At 46.8% G+C, this 18,115-nt stretch overlaps 1 protein-coding gene across 7 annotated transcripts in view; it reads right to left on the reverse strand.

Annotated features, from left to right (window-relative positions):
* The window catches only part of POU6F1 (POU class 6 homeobox 1), a 76,918-nt gene that overhangs the window by 22,595 nt on the left and 36,208 nt on the right, over window positions 1-18,115 (reverse strand). For all 7 annotated transcript variants that reach the window (XM_053295154.1, XM_053295152.1, XM_053295159.1 and 4 more), the window contains 5 exons: window positions 14,708-14,809; window positions 13,126-13,333; window positions 9,549-9,670; window positions 5,979-6,204; window positions 3,941-4,179 (listed from right to left, as the gene is read on the reverse strand). In XM_053295154.1, the coding sequence (XP_053151129.1) occupies window positions 3,941-4,179; window positions 5,979-6,204; window positions 9,549-9,670; window positions 13,126-13,333; window positions 14,708-14,761 (849 nt within the window). In that variant the 5' untranslated portion in view covers window positions 14,762-14,809. The remainder of the gene's footprint in view (window positions 1-3,940; window positions 4,180-5,978; window positions 6,205-9,548; window positions 9,671-13,125; window positions 13,334-14,707; window positions 14,810-18,115) is intronic.

An 18,115-nucleotide genomic window follows, 5' to 3' on the forward strand; every position in this document is an offset into this window, starting at 1 on the left:
CAGCTTACTCAGGCGTTTCCCATTGGCCGGTGCTGCTGCAGGCATCTAAGGAACTGCAAGCAGTCTTGCAACTGGCACAACTTACATGCATATTAACAGTGGGATCTACTTCTCCACTTCAGCCCCACACTTCTCTGCTTCAATATAGGCATAATAATGTTTACAGGGCTGGCACTATATCAGGCAGCAGCGATAGAGGAAGATGCTGAAAGGCAACATCATCTCATACTGCGCGGAAGGAGGCCATGGTCAACCCCTCCTGTATTCCACCAAAGGACAACCACAGGGCTCTGTGGTCGTCAGGAGTCGAAACTGACTTGATGGCACACTTTACTTTACCTAGTACAGATAACCAAGATTATGCATGAGTAGTATTTTGAGCACTTTAAAAAAGCAATAGCTAACTGGCAACACACAAGCCAGATCTGGCCCCTGGAGCAATTTTATCTGATTCCAGAGTCTCTCCCAAATTTTAATTAAGCTGTGGTGAAAAGCTTGCACACAAATCCATTTTAAAAATGTGTTTAGGAAATTGAGATTCTCCAGACTTTGCATAAAATGCCTCACATGTGTTAATGAAACTGCCTCCACGGTGTTTGGTCAGCACCCCCAGTTCGGGTGAATCTGAGGAATTTAGCTCAAAAAGAGAGACAGTTCCAATCAGCCTTAATTTGTGCAAGTGTATGAACTCAAGAAAATTGGTTTGAGATGTATTAAGAAAAAGGAGTTTATTGAAATATAATTTACTAGGTGGTCCTAACATAAAAGTAATGCAAATATGTTTTAAAATAAGACTATTGTAAGGCATATTTAGCTTAAAGTTTCAAATTATGTGTAAATTCCCAGGCGGGCTAGAGAGGTACTTTAAGATAGAGAGGCAAGATTTCAGAAATAAGAGAAAGGGATAGGTTCAGCCGTGAGGAAGCTGGGCAAGACGCTGTATCACCTGTCCTGAAGAGGGGAACACCAAGGTGGTCTGCTGGAGTCTCTTGTTGCAGTCTGATGGGGTCCAGACTCCAGACAGAGTGAGAGGCACAAGGGAACACTGGAATGTTTCGCAGTGGGAGTCCCACGAGGAAGCACACTGGGGAACGGAGTTAGGGACACTTATATCCCAAAACGTGCCTTGAGGGCATGTTTCTTTTATCCTACTTTGCTGAATAGGGTAGCCCAGGCTTCTTCGGAATGCATTGTGTCTGACCATCCTTCCTGAGTAGGCAAGTGTGTGAATGTCTGTTGTGTTCAAGGCTGATTGTGAGGACAATTGGAGTGTGCAGGTGCGTCCAAAGCATCCTGTGCTGGGAAGGGCTTCCCAATAATTCTATCAAGAGTTCCAATGGGCACCTCTTCAAAGTTACATCACTGACTCATCCTGATTGTAATGGAGTCTGCTGCCTTATCTGCCTTCGCTTCCTGGCCTGAGTGCTTCCTTAACAACAGGTGTTATCTCTCTTGCAAGAGGAAGAGGGGAGTTTAGATTTAATTCCAAGTCTGAAATGATCTTGAATGCCAGACACTTGAGGTAGCTAGTTCTGGCGGCTTCTTAGCCAGGGCCCCCTCATAGAAAGAGTGAGTGTGGATCTAATCCCCTCTCCAATTTATGGCGCTTGCAGCCAAATCTAGGGGCGACCAGTCTACTGCCAACTAAGCGACTTGTCCTCATGTATAACATAGACTGGGAGCTCACACTGCGGTGCAGCTCCTGAGCATTGCAAGAGTGCAATCTCCAAGCCTGGAGATGCAGCTGCAACCAGGGAGCGGGAAGAATAAGCTCAGTTGGTAACACATGCTTCATAAACAAGCATGGACCTTATAGCACCTGACCACACTTGAGGATCTCATTTGGCCTGGCGGGGGGGGGGGACTTGGAAAATAGGGAGAGAACATAGACATTGGCCATCCTTGCACTCAACCTAAGTATTAGCTTTCAAGTATTATTCATGTCACACTGACAGCCCGAAGTGGACTTAAAGAGGCCGTGCACCCAACCTCTGGCTGCTGCTCCCGAGGGCAGCAGGGAAGGCAGGAGCTGTGCCTTTGCTGTGTGCCCGCATGAACTGCAGTGTAGTGAAGGCTAAAACCAGGAGTGGGAGGTCTCCCCCCCCCTTGCATCCCAGTGTGTGCTGCGCCACGGGCATGGCTGTTCCTTCTCCACTGGCTCACTGCCGGAAATGGCATTGGGGGAAGCCTTTCATCTGGGCAGTGATCATTCTTATGATCACCTGCCGAGGATAAATGAACCTCAGTTTCATTTAACCTCAGCTAAAGGCTGGGGTTAAAAGTCCGGTTGGGCAGGACAGCAGCACCGGGATCAAGCTCGATCCTGGCACTGCACACGGCACAGCACAAGAACGATCAGGCTGGGCTGCCCGTGTGAATGGTCTTATTGTGTGGCTCGCTCTAATTTGTTACCACGACGTTTCAGTGCCCCAACTCTGCAATCTTTTTCCAAGTATTGTCTTAAAACCTGGCTTTGTTGTTCTGCCTTTGTGGGAGGATGATACTTGGCTGGCAGCTGGGTTGTGATTCTTTTTTCCATTTGTGGATTGTGATTTTATCTTAGCAATAGCAATAGCACTTACATTTATATACCGCTCTATAGCTGGAAGCTCTCTAAGCGGTTTACAATGATTTAGCATATTGCCCCCAACATTCTGGGTACTCATTTTACCGACCTCGGAAGGATGGAAGGCTGAGTCAACCTTGAGCCCCTTGGTCAGGATCGAACTTGTAACCTTCTGGTTACAGGGCGGCAGTTTTACCACTGCGCCACCAGAGGCTTAGCTGCCTTTTATGACATTATGATTGTTTTATTGTGCTTTTATGATTTGATCTGTTATTTCCTTGGATTGTGACCTGTCTTGGGTCACCTTGGGCGAGGAAGACAGGAAAGAAATGTCTATTTTTTTTTTTTAAGTGCTCTGTTCAATAGGAAAGCAGCCTTCTGGGTGTTAAAAGAAGGAATCAGTAATGTATTGTAACTCACCCAATCTGAAATAAATAGTGAATGTGAGTAGTGTTTGGAGACTCAGTGATGCTACCTACATTCAGGGCAAGTGTATCAAGTGTGTTATCACCAGCTACTACTGTCATGAATTGTCCTTGTGCTTAGACAAATTCACAGAGGACAGGTCTCTCAGTGGCTACTAGTCTTGATGGCTATAGGCTACCTCCAGGTTCAAAGGCAGGATGAAAACCATTTGCAGGGGAGCAACAGCACGAGAGGGGAAACGCCTTCATATGTGGGAGAGATAATCAATCACTCAGTCAGTCAATTTCCTACTTGTGGGCTTCCCGGGGCATCTCATTCCCCATGAAAAACAGGCTGCTGGATTACATAGGCTTAGATAGATCCAGCAAGGCTCCTCTTATATTTTCATACTGATCTTGTATATATGTTAAGCTTTACACAGTGATGTCACAAGTTGTACCTCTTGCATTTCATTTGGTCCCTTTGTGTTATTTTTCTTTATACATACAGTACATGCATGCATGTATATGTTAATTGAGGATAACACTTCATTGATCTGATGATGTGGTCTCTCATCTATGAAAATATATGCCACCATCAATCTTTAAGGTGCCACAAGACTCCTTGCGTTTGCTGTAACAGGCAAACACAGCTACCCCTCTAGAAGCAGGTACATGGAAGTTATAAGATACCTGTGTCGATCCTCGGACATTTATTCAGTATTTAACTAAAGCCCCCAAAGGTTGCTCCACCTATTATAATGGGAAAATAATGGAGGACTCCATCTTTAGAAAGGTCAAAAGATGTGCAGATTTAGGGTCGAAGAGCATGTGATGTGGGAGATCTCAGATCAGCTCAAAGGGGCATACACCCATTAATATCTTGTTCCCCGCACCCATCCCTCCACCCCATTTCCAAACTCTTGGGCTAGCTTGAAGTTCTTCATCAGTGATGTTTTCAGCTCCTTACAATTCCAGGGTTAAAGGCAAATCCAGCTGGCTGAACCGTTATCTGTGCTGGCGTTTCCAATGGCTTGGCGACAGGGGGTGTTGATGCTGTGGTAGTCTGTGGCAAAAGGGCTGGCTGGGTTTGAGGCTGGAATACAGTCTGTGTTGGGACTGGTGGCCGTGGCTGGACTGTCGGCTGAGCCTGGACAGGCTGGGCTGGTTGCAAAGGGGCTTGTATGGCTGTGTTCAGCACTGCAGCTGCTGTGGAAGCAAGACAAAAAACAGAGACACTAAATATCCCCATAATGCTATGATTCCCCCCGCCTCCTGCTTTGCAAATTCAAACAGCCACATTACTTAAAAAAAAAAATGCATGTGTGAACAGTGGTAAATGCTAGACCTGTACATCTAACAGTCAAGGAAGCATACCTCAAGGCTAAAGTACAAAAACAGATGTCTCATAGCCAGACAATTGTTGCTGGCCTAGATAGAGATAGTATTATAATAATATAACAATGGCACTTTTTATCATGCTAAATTCTGTCACAAGAATATGAAAGCTTCTGTGTCACACAGAAATCTGTTGTAATCGCTTTGATTTCCTTCATCCCCTTTGCTGTTGCTGCTGCTGCTGCTGCTGCTGCTACAAAAAGCCAGGCACTGTTGGAAGGCAGCAGGGAAGCAAGCAAGCACTGAGAAAGAGCAGGAAAGGAACCCTCCATTGATGCTGTAGGAGCTGTCACAACCCATAGCAGCTACAGCCAGCCGGAAGCTCATTCGCATCACAGGCTCCCATGCAAATTGACTCCTAATGACAACCTGTGCCTGCAGAGGCAATCCTAATTTTATATATTGTCTTGATTAAGTGTTCTTTTCTATTAACAACCACTTTTAAATAAACAAGCAATTCACACCGATTACTGCTTAAAACAATAACCACCACTCGTAAGTAGTTTCCCCCAGTGAAACTGGCAAGCGTGGAATCCGCTGTTCTGAAACCAACAAGTGATACGGCAAAATAACCTATCAGATGTGCTGATGGCTGCAGGTGGATTTGCTATGGGTGCGAGAAGGGAGCTCCCTTGTTTTTGAGAGTGTCCCCATTCATTTCAACAGAGGTGGCAGATAATGCAGATACAAAAGCTCCCTTGTTTTAAGAGCTTCCCCATTCATTTAAACAGAGGAGTCAGATAATATAGATACATTCGTTTGTGCTAACAGATCTTCTCCCTCTACTGAAGTGGAACATAGGAACCTAGGCAGCTGCCATATACTGAGTCAGACCACTGGTCTATCTAGCTCAGTATTGCCGTCACAGACTGACAGTGGCGCCTCCAAGGTTGCAGGCAGGAATCTTTCTCAGCCCTATCTTGGAGATGCTGCCAGGGAGGGAACTTGGAACCTTCTGCTCTTCCCAGAGTGGCTCCATCCCCCAAAGGGGAATATCTCACAGTGCTCACTCACACTTCTAGTCTCCCTTAGCTAAGGGGACAAGTCATGCTTGCTAATACAAGACCAGCTCTCCTCTCTAATTGAATGGTGGAGTGAGCTCGCCGTGTGCATAGGGCTGTGGATCAGAGCGACCATCATTAATACACAGGAACACATGCTACATTCTTTATCTTCTCAGTTTATGAAGCAGCGAACATTGTCAGCAATTATTTTAGATTAGCACCCGTCTTACATGTGTGCTCCTAGCTAATACTGCATTTCTTTAAAAAGAAAGAACACTGTTTATTTGCTTCGTCAACAACAACAACAATACAGTGCATCTCAAATCAACACAGATCTTTTTGGAAGGACTGCATTTCTGTATGATTTTTCTATGATTGCTGATTCTAGACAGATCTGCCTTGGTATATGACAATGTTCAGATTTGGTTCTTGACATGTGCGTTGCGTTTTCTGGTCTTTGAATGTATGCTTTTATTTTTGGTACAATATAATAAAAGGGTCATTTTTTAAAAGGCAGAATATTTCAGGCCTTTCCCAGCGTTTTTGGTTTTTTACAAGAGATGGGCCACTGTCACAACGAGGGATCCTGCAGAAGATTGTGGTTACCTTGCAAATTGGCTATAGGTGATTTGAAAATTCCCCCAGTAGGAGAGGCAGCCGTCAGTCCTGGGAGGGCAGCGACCGTTGCTGCAGGAAATGTCCACACAGCCAGCCCCTGCTGACCTGCCACTTGACCTGCAATACTGATGGGGATAAGAAGAGGTTGAGTAACTGCCCCTGCTGGAACCATTACGCCTGTCACAACTGTTGCTAAGTTTTCCTGAGTCAAGACCTGCAAAAGCAAACAAGATTTAAAAAAGAAAAGGGAAAGAAAATCAACGCCACTGCAGACAGCATCAGTGCGGCAGCCACGTTAGCGAGCCCCCAGGAGGCCCAGCCCAGCCAGGAGGCGCCTGCCTGAGTGGTACCCTGTGTGGCTTTGGGCCCCGGGCCAGCAGCTGGGCAGATCCAGCTCTGTCATACCCAAAGGGGGCTGGTTGCAAAATCAGCAGGGAAGGGGGCCTGGGACATTTTGCACAGCCCCCAAGACTCACTCTGTGCCATGCCTGTACCAAACCCTTTGTTTCAGAGCACAAGATCATGTAACAGGTAGCAGTGAGGCTGTTTAAGGGTGTGTCAGCACCAGTGTTATTATTCCTGGCATATGCCCTGGGGAAAGGTGCTGCAGCTGCACAGCACCCTGGGTGGAGCCTCTGAGCAGTGCTCCACTCACAAATATGGCGGAAGGAAAGAGAGTCCTTCTTTAAAGAGGAACTAGTTTTCCCCACAACTTCCCAAACAGTAGCGGACATGCCATGCAGCAGAACATCAGTGTCAGGGCCCCGCTGGGGCTGCTGTGCGACATGAAAGGCGGCCCCAGCAGTGTCGCCTGGCAGGCAGGGCGGCTGTGGAACGGCTTCAAACAGCTTCTGGGCAGTTGTGCAGCACTGCTTCCAGGGTTTCCTCTGGAACTGCCCCTGCCCCAACTGCCCAGAAACTGTCTGAAGCCGTTCCACAGCCGCCCTGCCATGCGACACTGCTGGGGCCGCCTTTCATGTTGCGCAGCAGCCCCAGCGGGGCCCTAGTGCCGACATTCCATGGAGCAGGATGCCAGCCAGGGCCTCCCCATGAAAAGCTGAAGCAGATTCGGCAGTTGGGAAGAGCTCTCTTTCCAGTGGCAGATCAGGGCTTCACCAGTGGATCTATCCATCAGGAAATAGCCCAGCTTGCATTGCATGCTCCCTTATGCAGGTGGAAAATGCAGCACAGAGGCTTCTGGAGAGAGGAGGAAGAACGAAGGACAGCTTCTCTCTCCTCCTCTCATAAAAGAACAGGGAAGCGTACACACACCCTAATAAAAAAAAACCATTTGCCTCATCTGGCCGGAGACACCCCTCACACCCAGGGCCTCTGCCTCAGTTCTTAGCCCCTTCGCTGACATCCCAGCATCTGCAACATATGCGATGGCTGCGAAGCCAGAAAGGTTGCTCTAGATCTCAGCCATGTCAGAGCAGTGAGGGAGGCGATGTAGCATTGAGATGGTCTCTCCTGCAGATGGGATTAGCACTGAGGGTTTTTCCGCACAATCAGATGGAGCACAACCCAACTGCATTTCACGCTGTGTGCTATATAATGCAGTACAAATAGCAGGTTATTGCATCCCAGTATAACAGAGGGGGGAATTGCCTTGCCTGTGTCTGTGTCTCTGCGGGTTTGGAGTGTTACACTTCTTTTTCAAGGCTATTTTCCTTTTCCTGGAGAGAAACATAGGAAGGGGAAAAAGAAAACCTATTCTCCCCTGAAAGAGTTGGAAGGGAAAGGGGGAATATCCTTGGAAAAGAGCTCTAAATCTCACAATGCACCAAATAATTTTTGAGACTAAAACTCATCTTCTTCAGCACCTTTGGATATTGTCCTATTGTTTTTGTATAATTGGATAGGTGGGCAGCTCATGTTTTGAACTGCGGCAGGGAGGAGCCATGCTGTTGCTTCCCTGCATAAATGTGGGCTCTATCTAGCATATGGGAGAAGAGAAGGGGAACCATCCAAAGCAGGAGTTCCTAACCTTGGGTCCCCAGATGTCATTGGACTACAACTCCCATCATCCTTCAGCCTTTGTGCCTACGGATGATGGGAACTGTAGTTCAGTAACATCTAGGGACCTAAGGTTGGGAACTGCTACCCCTGCTAACTTGGCAAAGAGGCACCTTTTAAAGTGGTGATTCTCTTTATTTATCAGGGGGAGAGTAACTGGCCCTCTCCACCCCCAGCACAGTACCTCCAATGACTGTTGCTAGTGTCTATCTTGTGTTTATTTTTAGATTGTGAGCCCTTTGGGGACAGGGATCCATCTTATTTATTTATTTATTTATTCATTCATTCATTCATTCATTCTCTGTATAAACTGCCATGAGCCATGTTTGGAAGGGCAGTATAGAAATCAAATGAATGAATGAATGAATGAATGAACTGCTGCCAGATTCACATTAGAAAATATCATCACACACAAAAGTGCACAAAATGGCCTGGGTGGGGGGGTAGATTTTCATCCCCTCCCTACATTCTTCACCCTGCACAGAACTGTGCAAGTACCTGGAGGCATTCTTTTTCCCTCCATTAAATAAAAAAAGAAAGAAAAGGAAGTGAGTCTGCATGGGAACTGTGCCACTCAGCATTTATGGCACCACAGATATAGTGAACATCTTTATGTTGCACTCTTGCGCAATCACATTTTTCCAAGTAGAAAATCTTGCTGGCTGGTTTTGAATACTGGGGAAATGTGACACTCCCACAACAAAAGTACAACCATGATGGAGAACGGTGTGCATCAAAAATCAATAGCAAATACCCCAAAACTGATTGTGCGGAAAGCCCCTCCCTCTCAAGACCTCCTTTCGCTTTCCCAGACTTGGGGATTAAGAGTACCTTGCTTGGGGTGGTGTAGGACTATTCTCAGAACAGCTATTCTTAGCACAACAGACTGGCAACAATGGTTGCTCTGCCAGAGTTTGCAGTGAACAAATGGGTATATTCTAAATGTTTCAGGACTCTGGCTTCACAGGACAGGGGGAGGCTTCTCAGCAAGCACTGCATGGTGTAAGCCTCTGAGGACAGCAGGACCCAGAATATTCATAGTCACTTTAATACCCTGAAAAGGGTTCACGCAGCTGCCCTGCATATGCCCCACAGCACTACGTGTGCGATAAAAACAAAAAACACAAAGCCAGACACCTGCCAACAAACACTGGAAGAGTGCCTTTTATTTCTGCACAGCATTGTCAGATGGATATCCTTTCTTACAAATGGGAGACTCCTGGAATAAGCCCCATAAAACATAGTGGGTCTCCCTGTTTTAAGATGGCCTGAATTTCAGTGCATTGCAGGGCAAGCATTACCAGTTCTCAATCTCAATGCAGGGCAAGCATTACCAGTTCAGACCATTTTGCAACCCTCCTTCAAAACAAGGGCCTTCTGGCAACTCCCCCTTCACTGCAAGCAAGGTGCCTGCATCTGGCAGTTCCAAGACTCTGCCAGGGATTGCAGAACACACTGCAGAAATGGAACGCACTCTTTCCTCTGTCTGCTGGCCAATGTACTACCTCCCACATATCAGACACAAAACTGTCGAGTAGTTACCTGTGGTGCGGCTTGGACTGTGATGGGAGTTAGAGTTTGTGTTTGCTGGCTTGTCACTTGACTGAAGGGAACAACTCCTGGGACAGGTGCAGGAGTTATATCCGGCAATGTCTTAGCTTCGCCTTGAGGAAGAGAAAAGGAGAGTTATGATGTTTACTCGTTCACATGTTATCTGTAGACTGTTGAACCAAGTCAGTAGCACTGGGTGAAGATGAATGTAGGTACTAGGCATGGCATGGAAAGGTGGAAGTCTGGTACAGGGAAATGGCAAGCATGGCAAGGGTAAAGTACCTCAACCATTTCACATTTCTCTGACCCAGATTGCCTCTCTGGAAGCACTTCAAGTTCTTCCTGCCTAAAAAGGGCTATTGGGATAATGTGTTACATACATCTGCAGGTCAAGTCTAAAAGTCCTGTATTTGTTATATTATTTATTTATTTATTTGTTTATTTATTTACACAGTCAGACAGGTGTTATTGACTGGTTTGTTTGTTTATTTATTTATTTATTTACACAGTCAGACAGGTGTTATTGACTGGTTTGTTTTATCCAGACATCGAGTCCTTCCCAAGGACCTGGGATGGCTGAATTTTATTGTCAGTGTTGTTGCTGTCGCAGAATATAGGCTGTTCCCAGTAAAGCTGCTTTTTGTAATTGGCTGATGGTGATTTCTGTGGCCCCTATGGTGTTGAGGTGCTCATTATTTTTAATAATAATAATAATAATAATAATAATAATAATAATTTGATTTCTATACCGCCCTTCCAAAAATGGCTCAGGGCGGTTTACACAGAGAAATAATAAATAAATAATATGGGCCGAAGACATCTTCCTCGTCTTACCACCTGAAATTCACAGAGCTTATTTATGATGTCCAAGATTTTTTCAGTTGTAACATCTGGACAAACATTGCAGTGAACTTCTTTTTAGAAATTTCACTGCCAGTTCTCCACTAATACATTTGGAACTGTTAAAGGGTTTTGAGAAGGTGGTATGTTTTCACACACACCACAATCAATGACCACAGAATGTGCAAAGGAACTAATTTTTCTTAATGCTAGTTAAAGTTATACCTGTACAACAAGTGTGGTATCCACCAGAACCAAAGATTTCTGGGATGCTAACATTGCACACTTTGCAGCGGAGGGCCCAATTTATTTATTTTATTATTTATTTTATTATTTTATCAGATTTGTACACCGCCCCAAACTTTCGTCTCTGGGCGGTTAACAATAACATAAAAACAGTTAAAAACATATACAAAAAACTTTAAAAACAATTTAAAAGTAAACCAGAGATTAAAACACCAATTTTTTTTTAGGAAGCTGAGAAAGCTTGGGCAAAAAGATGGGTTTTAAGGTGTTTTATGAAAATTGCCATAGATGGGGAGGATTGTATCTCAGCAGGGAGCACATTCCACAATCTCAGGGCAGCGACCGAGAAGGCCCGTCTCTGTGTAGCTACCAAACGAGTTGGCGGTAACTGGAGACGGACCTCCTCAGATGACCTCAACGGGCGGTGGGGCTTGTAGTGAAGAAGACGCTCTCTTAGGTACCCAGGGCCTAAGCTGTTTAGGGCTTTATAAGTTATAACTAGCACTTTGTATTTTGTCCGGAAACCTATTGGCAGCCAGTGTAACTCCATCAGTAAAGGAGTAATGTGGTCTCTCCGAGATGACCCAGAGACCAACCTGGATGCCGCATTCTGAACCAACTGAAGTTTCTGGACTATGTATAAAGGCAGCCCCATGTAGAGTGCTTTACAGAAGTCAAGTCTGGAGGTCACCAACAGATGTACCACTGCTTTGAGGTCACTGATCTCAAGAAACAGGCACAGCTGGCATATCAGCCAGAGCTGATAGAAAGCACCCCTGGCCACTGCCTCAACCTGAGAAACCACGGAGAGGTGTGAATCCAGAAGTACTCCCAGACTGTGAACCTGTTCCTTTTGAGGAAGTGTGACCCCATCTAGAACAGGTAGATCAAAATCATCTCTAGGGTTCTGAGCCCACACAATAAGTACCTCCATTTATCTGGATTCAGCTTCAGTTTATTCTCCCTCATCCAGCCCATTACTGCTTCCAGGCAGGCATTTAGAGAGGATATGCCAGCTCCTGAAGAAGTTGACATGAAGAAGTAGATCTGGGTGTCATCAGCATACTGGTAACACCCCACTTAAAATTCCCAGATGATCTCTCCCAGCGATTTCATGTAGATGTTAAAAAGCATTGGAGAAAGTACGGAGCCTTGAGGGACACCATACTTAAGCCCAGATTTTGAAGAGCAACAGTCTCCAATCGACACCATCTGGAATCTGTCCGAGAGGTAGGAGCGGAACCCCTGTAAAACAGTGCCTCCCACCCCCGACACCCTCAGACATTCCAGAAGGATACTATGGTCGATAGTATTGAAAGCTGCCGAGAGATCCAAAAGGATCAACAGAGTCATACTTCCTCTGTCAATTCCCAATTGGAGATCATCCGTCAGGCCGACCAAGGCAGTCTCCACCCCATAGCCCGCCAAGCCAGTTTGAAATGGGTCTAGATAATCAGTTTCCTCCAAGACTGCCTGGAGCTGAGAGGCCACCACCCTCTCAATTACCTTGCCCAGCCATGGGAAGTTGGAAATTTAAATGTGAAGCTGGCTGTAGAGACCACTACAAGCATAAGCCATTTAGTGGAATCCTGTGGATAGAATCTTCCAAGTCAAAGAGTCAGGTGACTAAGGGAAAGCAATCATTTTACACATATTTTTTATTTTATTGTTTAATTTCTGTACCGCTTTTCATTAAAATAATCCCAAAGCCGTTTACAGTATAATTAAAACAATGCACTTCCGCCTATGTAACTTGAATGGGCCCACTGTTATTTTCCAGTCTGAGTAACTGGTTATCAAGGGAAGCCACTCCTCTGCTGTGCCTGCCAGACAGCCCCGCTGCCAGCCAGCTGCCTTTTGCATTTGCTCACTTGTCTGCTCCTCAGCTTGCCCTGCCCTGCCCAATCTTGCCTCAGTCGTTGGTTTGCTACTCTCTGACATTTTGACTGCTTACAGATTTTGCAACCAGTTGTTCTCATCCATCACTGTTGCCTGAGCCTTCTAACACTGCCAGAGCCTGATTTTCCAAGGCCCAAGGATGGAGCACCTGACAACGGGAAACAGATGACTATATTAGAAAGTGCCTTGGCTGGTCAAGCTACTTCTCATTTTCCTGAAACCTCTTTGGCTTCTGGAAGCTGGGAGTAAATCGCAGAGATGGGTTTACACATTCCTCAAAAGGTTGCTGGCTAGGAGGGATATTCTATTTGTGTTTTCATGTGCTCCACACTCCCTCATTGGGTAGGGAAGTATTGCTTTCTTGTACCTCTTGAACTCCACCAATGTTTTAGCAATCCAAGAGCTGTTGCTAAATCTCTTTCCAAATGAAGGTTATATCACACCACAAAGGGACACGTAAGAAATCCATGGGTCACTCCTGAGGTGACTTATTTCTTGTACGTTTTTTTCCTGAAATAGTTGCTTGGGGCGAAAGAAGTGAATGGAAAGAGGGACACACAGAGTAATACAAAGTGCCTCTTACCACCTGACTCTCCACATGCCTTCTCCGGGTTTTGCTCTACCCCTTCCCGTCCTGTTTCATGGGACTCTGGAGGGCAGCTCACAGGAGCCTCTCCTCCAGCTGCCATTGTTGTTTTCAGAGTATTGTTCCCTTCATTTCCCACTGGGAGTGGTGCATCCACCCCCACCTCCAGCACCCTAATTGTCTCGTGACTTGACATCACAATCACCTGAAAAGAGAAAGCAGAGAACAAGAGGAGTGTGAGTACACTCAAAACCATGAGAAGCAGCTAAGGTGAGCTAGAACTTGGCTTCCCGAATAGATCATTAGCTGTGGTCTTATGTGAAGACACAGAACATGAAGGGTGCTCATTGGTAAACCCTAGCAGAATCACACTCCATAGAACTTAAGCTCAAACTGTACATTCCATGGAACGTACAGTCCATGATTTAACTCCTTTTAAAAGAGAGAGAGACCTGCAGGAGGAAACCAAGGGATAGCCAGCAGCTTGAGGGGTGATTTTGATATGGAAAACAGCATGGGGGATTTTGATATGGAAAACAGCATGGGGGAAAGGGCTACCCACCCCTCCAATGAAAACTGGCAGACTGCAACTGCATTTTGTTTAAAGTGGGAAATCCCACATAATAAGGTCGTTCACACAACCAAAAACAATGTGGGGGAGATGGATGGTGGGGAGGAAGGCCCCTACCTGCCTCCCCACATACAATCAAAATTAGTTAAAAGGCTCTGCTGCTTGCGTGGCACACAAGCCATGCTGCAGCGAGTGGCAGAGCAGGGAACTGTAGGAGGAAGTCCTCCAGCATCCCATAATGCACCGTCCCAGGAGATTTCCCCACAGTGCTCTATCCACTTGGCTCTGTGCAAGCAGCCCGAGCAGACACACAACCAGGGACTGGGGTGGAAGGGTGAGCTGGCACCCTTCTGCCCTGGTAATAAACTGGGGGGAAACCCTGGGCAGGGCAGTGCTGGGATCAGCCCAGATCCCGGTGCTCCACACAAGCAACCCTACCTGGGTAGGGCTGCTCATGTGAACAGCCTCACTGTGTAGCTTGGCAAATGGGGGAAATCCTCAGTGACTAGAACCCAAGGCCCTGAAAGGGGCTGCTTTTCTGAAACTCTCAAGACCCTGCTGTGCCATCTGTAGTAGGGATGTGCACAGAACTGTTCAGCGCTCCATTCTAGAAGCGCCGAACTGGTTCCGGCAACTGGGGTTCGAACCGGTTTGGAGGGCAGGGTTGCTTTAAATGCCTACCTGCCAGCCCCGACCCTGCAGCTTTCCACCCTCCGGGGCACATGTGTTGGCCATTTGCATGGTAACACTAGTCCAGGCTGCAAGGAGGCACACTGCAGCCCCGCACATCCACTTTTTGGAAGAGCACTGGTGGGGTAAAAGCGGCCGGTTGGGGGCTGGCAGGTAGGCAACGCCTTCCCTGCCATTTAAAGCAAACCCTGCCCTCCCTGTAGTGCATCCCTCTCCTCCTGCTGGAAGTTCACGAACTGGTTCTGTGCATATCCCTAATCTGTAGTGCATCTCTTCCTCCACAGCACCCCAGGGACACAGGATGAGAGCAACACATACCTGCTCATTGACAGTCAGGGAGGCTTCTTGTGGGGGTACAGTTTCAGCGTCCATGATTGGTTGCTGGAAGAGCTAGTTGGGCAACTTCCCACGGCTCACATGCTGCAAAAGCCAAGGACACAAAGGGCACGAGGCAATGGTTAGTAATTGGGGACAACTCACTCTTCCCATACATAAGAGTCAAGGCTTTGCAGCAGCATCTAGTCTAGCATATTTAATTCTGTGTTTTTTAGATCCTCAAATCCTAGTTGTTTTTCTTCCTTTTTCTCTTCTCTCTTTTTGATTGTCAAACATCTCTCTCTCTCTACATATATATTTCTCTTAAACGTACCCATGGCTAATCCCGTGTGTGGCAGCTCTCACGAGAGTTCGCAAGCAGAAGCAACTGATTGGGCAGTGGGGATTCCATATGCAGACAGGAAGGAGGAGCCTGTGATGGTTAAGGTCAATTGTAATGCAACTGTTACTGGTCGGAAGATGTTATTGATTGTAGAGGAGAGGAATCTATATATATCAAAGGATAGTAGGCAGAGGTCTGTGAAGAGAGGGGTTGTGAGGGAGGAAAGAGCCCCTTCAGGAGAAGGAGGCTGCCGTTGTGTGAATTAGATGAGGAAACAAAATGAACAAGATCTGTTAACTCAGAAAGGGAGAGAGAGAGAAAAAGGGAGGGGAAGAAAGACAGAAGGGAAGAGCAAGTGGAGGAGAGAGAACGAGAGAAAAAGAAGGGAGGGGAAGAGAGAAAGAAGGAAGGGCAAGGGACAGGCCTGAGCCTGTCAGCAGCCTGAGGGGTACAAGCAGCCATAGAAGGGCCTGTTGGCAGCAAGGAAGGGCCAGTCAACCACTGTTGCTGTTTGGGGCTACCGAGGCCATTGGCAGAGGGAGGCAGGCAGGCAAGGGACGGGCCCAGGAACAAGCAGCCTGACGGGAACGAGCAGCCATGGTGGTGGTGGCGGCAGCGAGGAAGGGCCCGGTCAACCTTTGCTGCTCCTGCTACTGTGGGGAGGAGCAGGAGCGGGGCTCGGGTGAGGAGGTCTCTAGGGATAGGGGGCTGCAGCTTGGCCAATAAGTGCCAGCAACGCTGCAGCCGCGACCAAGAGGGGTGAGGGGGATGAAAGCAATGGGATGGAGGAAAAGGAGCAGCATTGCAGCTCAGGTGAGGGTGGAGAGAATTCTGAGGTGAGGGGGCTGTGGAAGGGGGTGAGGGGAGCAATCAAGTACTAGCAAGCAGGCACTCTGTGTGGGTTAAGCTAGTATATATATAAAATATCTCAAGACCTACTTTTTTAGCAAAGCCTTTTGTGAACCAAATGACCTTCTTGGTTGCCTCCTGGCATTCCCCTATTCCAGCCCAGTCTCACTACTATTAATGTTCTAGTCCTGCAAGGTTTTTTGCTCCCCTAGCACACAGCGGGTGTTAAGCAAATGCTGAGTAGCATGGCATAGCAGACATAGCCCTACAGCTACCAAGGAAAAGAGCCAGAAGGCACTGGCAGTGGCTGCTATGTTATTTGGAAAGTATAGGGATGGGCCATAGCTCAGTGGAAGAGCACATGCCTTGAGTGCAGAAGGTCCTATATTCAATCCCTGGCACTTCCAGTGAAAGAGTAAGAGTGCGGGTAATGAGAGAGACCCCTGCTGGAATCCCAGAAAGCAGCTGCTAATCAGAGCAGACCAAGGGCGTATCTAGGGTAGGGCAGGCAGGGCACGTGCCCTGGGCGCAACTTGAAGGGGGGGAGCAAATTCTTAAAATTAATTCTTTTTTTAAAAAATGGCCACCAGAAACAAAGTGGCCACTGCACATGCTCAAATGGCCTCTGTGAGGCCCTAGGCCATGCCAGGCCTCACAGAGGCCATTTGAGCATGCGTGGTGGCCATTTTGTTTTCAGCAGCCATTAAAACAAACAAACAAACAATTATTTTTAAAAATATTTTAAAAAACTGCACATGCTCAAATGGTCACTGCGAGGCCCTAGAGGCCAGTAGTGAGAGGGGTAACCTCTGCACACACACCCCACAGCCTATAGGAAGTGCCCTGAAGGGGCTACAGGTAAAAAAAAATTAATTTAATATAATATGTCATTGTACACATATTCAGTTTGGCACTATGTACAGAGAATCAGGGCTTGTGAATACTGAGCTGAAGCTTATGAGCTAGGATTGTATTCATTTGCTCTTACTTTGCTTCTTATGATAAGTGAGTTAAATGTGGTGTCTTAAAAATATGGTTATTAATGGTGAGTTTGTCTTTGAATCGGTGTGAAATCCTTAGTATTAAGGCCCACTGGCACTTTCTTGCTCTGTTTTGCTCATTTTAACTGTCTTTCTGAAATACTAGAATATATTCCAAGCAGTGACACAGTTTACTCTGCATATCCTTTAATTATTTTCAGAGTATCTGGGAAAAGCCAAATTCTCCATTTATTTTTAAAACTTATGTAATAGTGATGCTAGTAGATGCATAGTAGAGAATTAGAGAGGCACTTCTGTTTAGTTTTCCAAGTACACCTCCACATAGTATTTGGGTATTTCATGAGCCCCAGCATACTGAAATTTGTAATTTTACAGCATTTTTTGGTCTGACTACGTCCACTGCTAAATAGTTTTTGAAATTTTAAAAGATTAACGAGCTTGACTTGTATTTTTGAGCTGATATTATGGCAAAGTTATCTGAAAGATGGGTGTCAGATGTTTGGACAGGGGGCGCAATTTCAGTGCTTGCCCTAGGCGCTATTTCCCCTAGATACGCCTCTGGAGCAGACAACACTGGGCTCGATGGGCCAATTACCTGACTCAGTAGCATCCTGTATTCATCTATGTTCAAGAAGAGGGGTGGGGTGAGAGAACCAGAGGCCTGCAGGAGCTCTTTGGTTAGCAAGTGAGTGTTGGGGTTTGTTTTGCTTTTCATTATTGCCTCCCCTTCACTAGAGGAGAGAGGATGAGCCACAAAGGCTCCTTTGATGATGTGATGATGCTACAGTCCAGCTGGACCTATCCTGCATACTGATGGTGGCAGCTACTGCACTTACAAGGTCCCCAAGGTAAGAGGATGCTGAACCAATGATGGTTCAGCATCTAGTCCATCACTGCCTGCTAGGAGTGCACCAAGGTAATTTGGGCATCCAGACCACCCAGCTGTGAGCCCTTCCCCACATGAGCAACCCCAAACCTCTTTTGGGGGGCCTGCCCCACCAAACCTCTGCATTTAAAAAAAACAAACCTATTACCGCGGCCAAGGAGTGGCTGCGGGGCGGGGAGGGGAGGAAGCGGAGCAGTCATTCTCCCTTCTCCCCCAGCGGTGATGGGGTGGGAGCAGGAGTGACATTGTGCCCATCCGTTCGGGCCAGCGTCTTTAAGCAACTGTGAGGCATGCCTGCGCAGTTGAGAGATCGTTACAAGCCTGTGACGTCA

This window comes from Hemicordylus capensis, chromosome 2, assembly GCF_027244095.1.
Source record: "Hemicordylus capensis ecotype Gifberg chromosome 2, rHemCap1.1.pri, whole genome shotgun sequence".
Lineage (NCBI taxonomy): Eukaryota > Metazoa > Chordata > Lepidosauria > Squamata > Cordylidae > Hemicordylus > Hemicordylus capensis.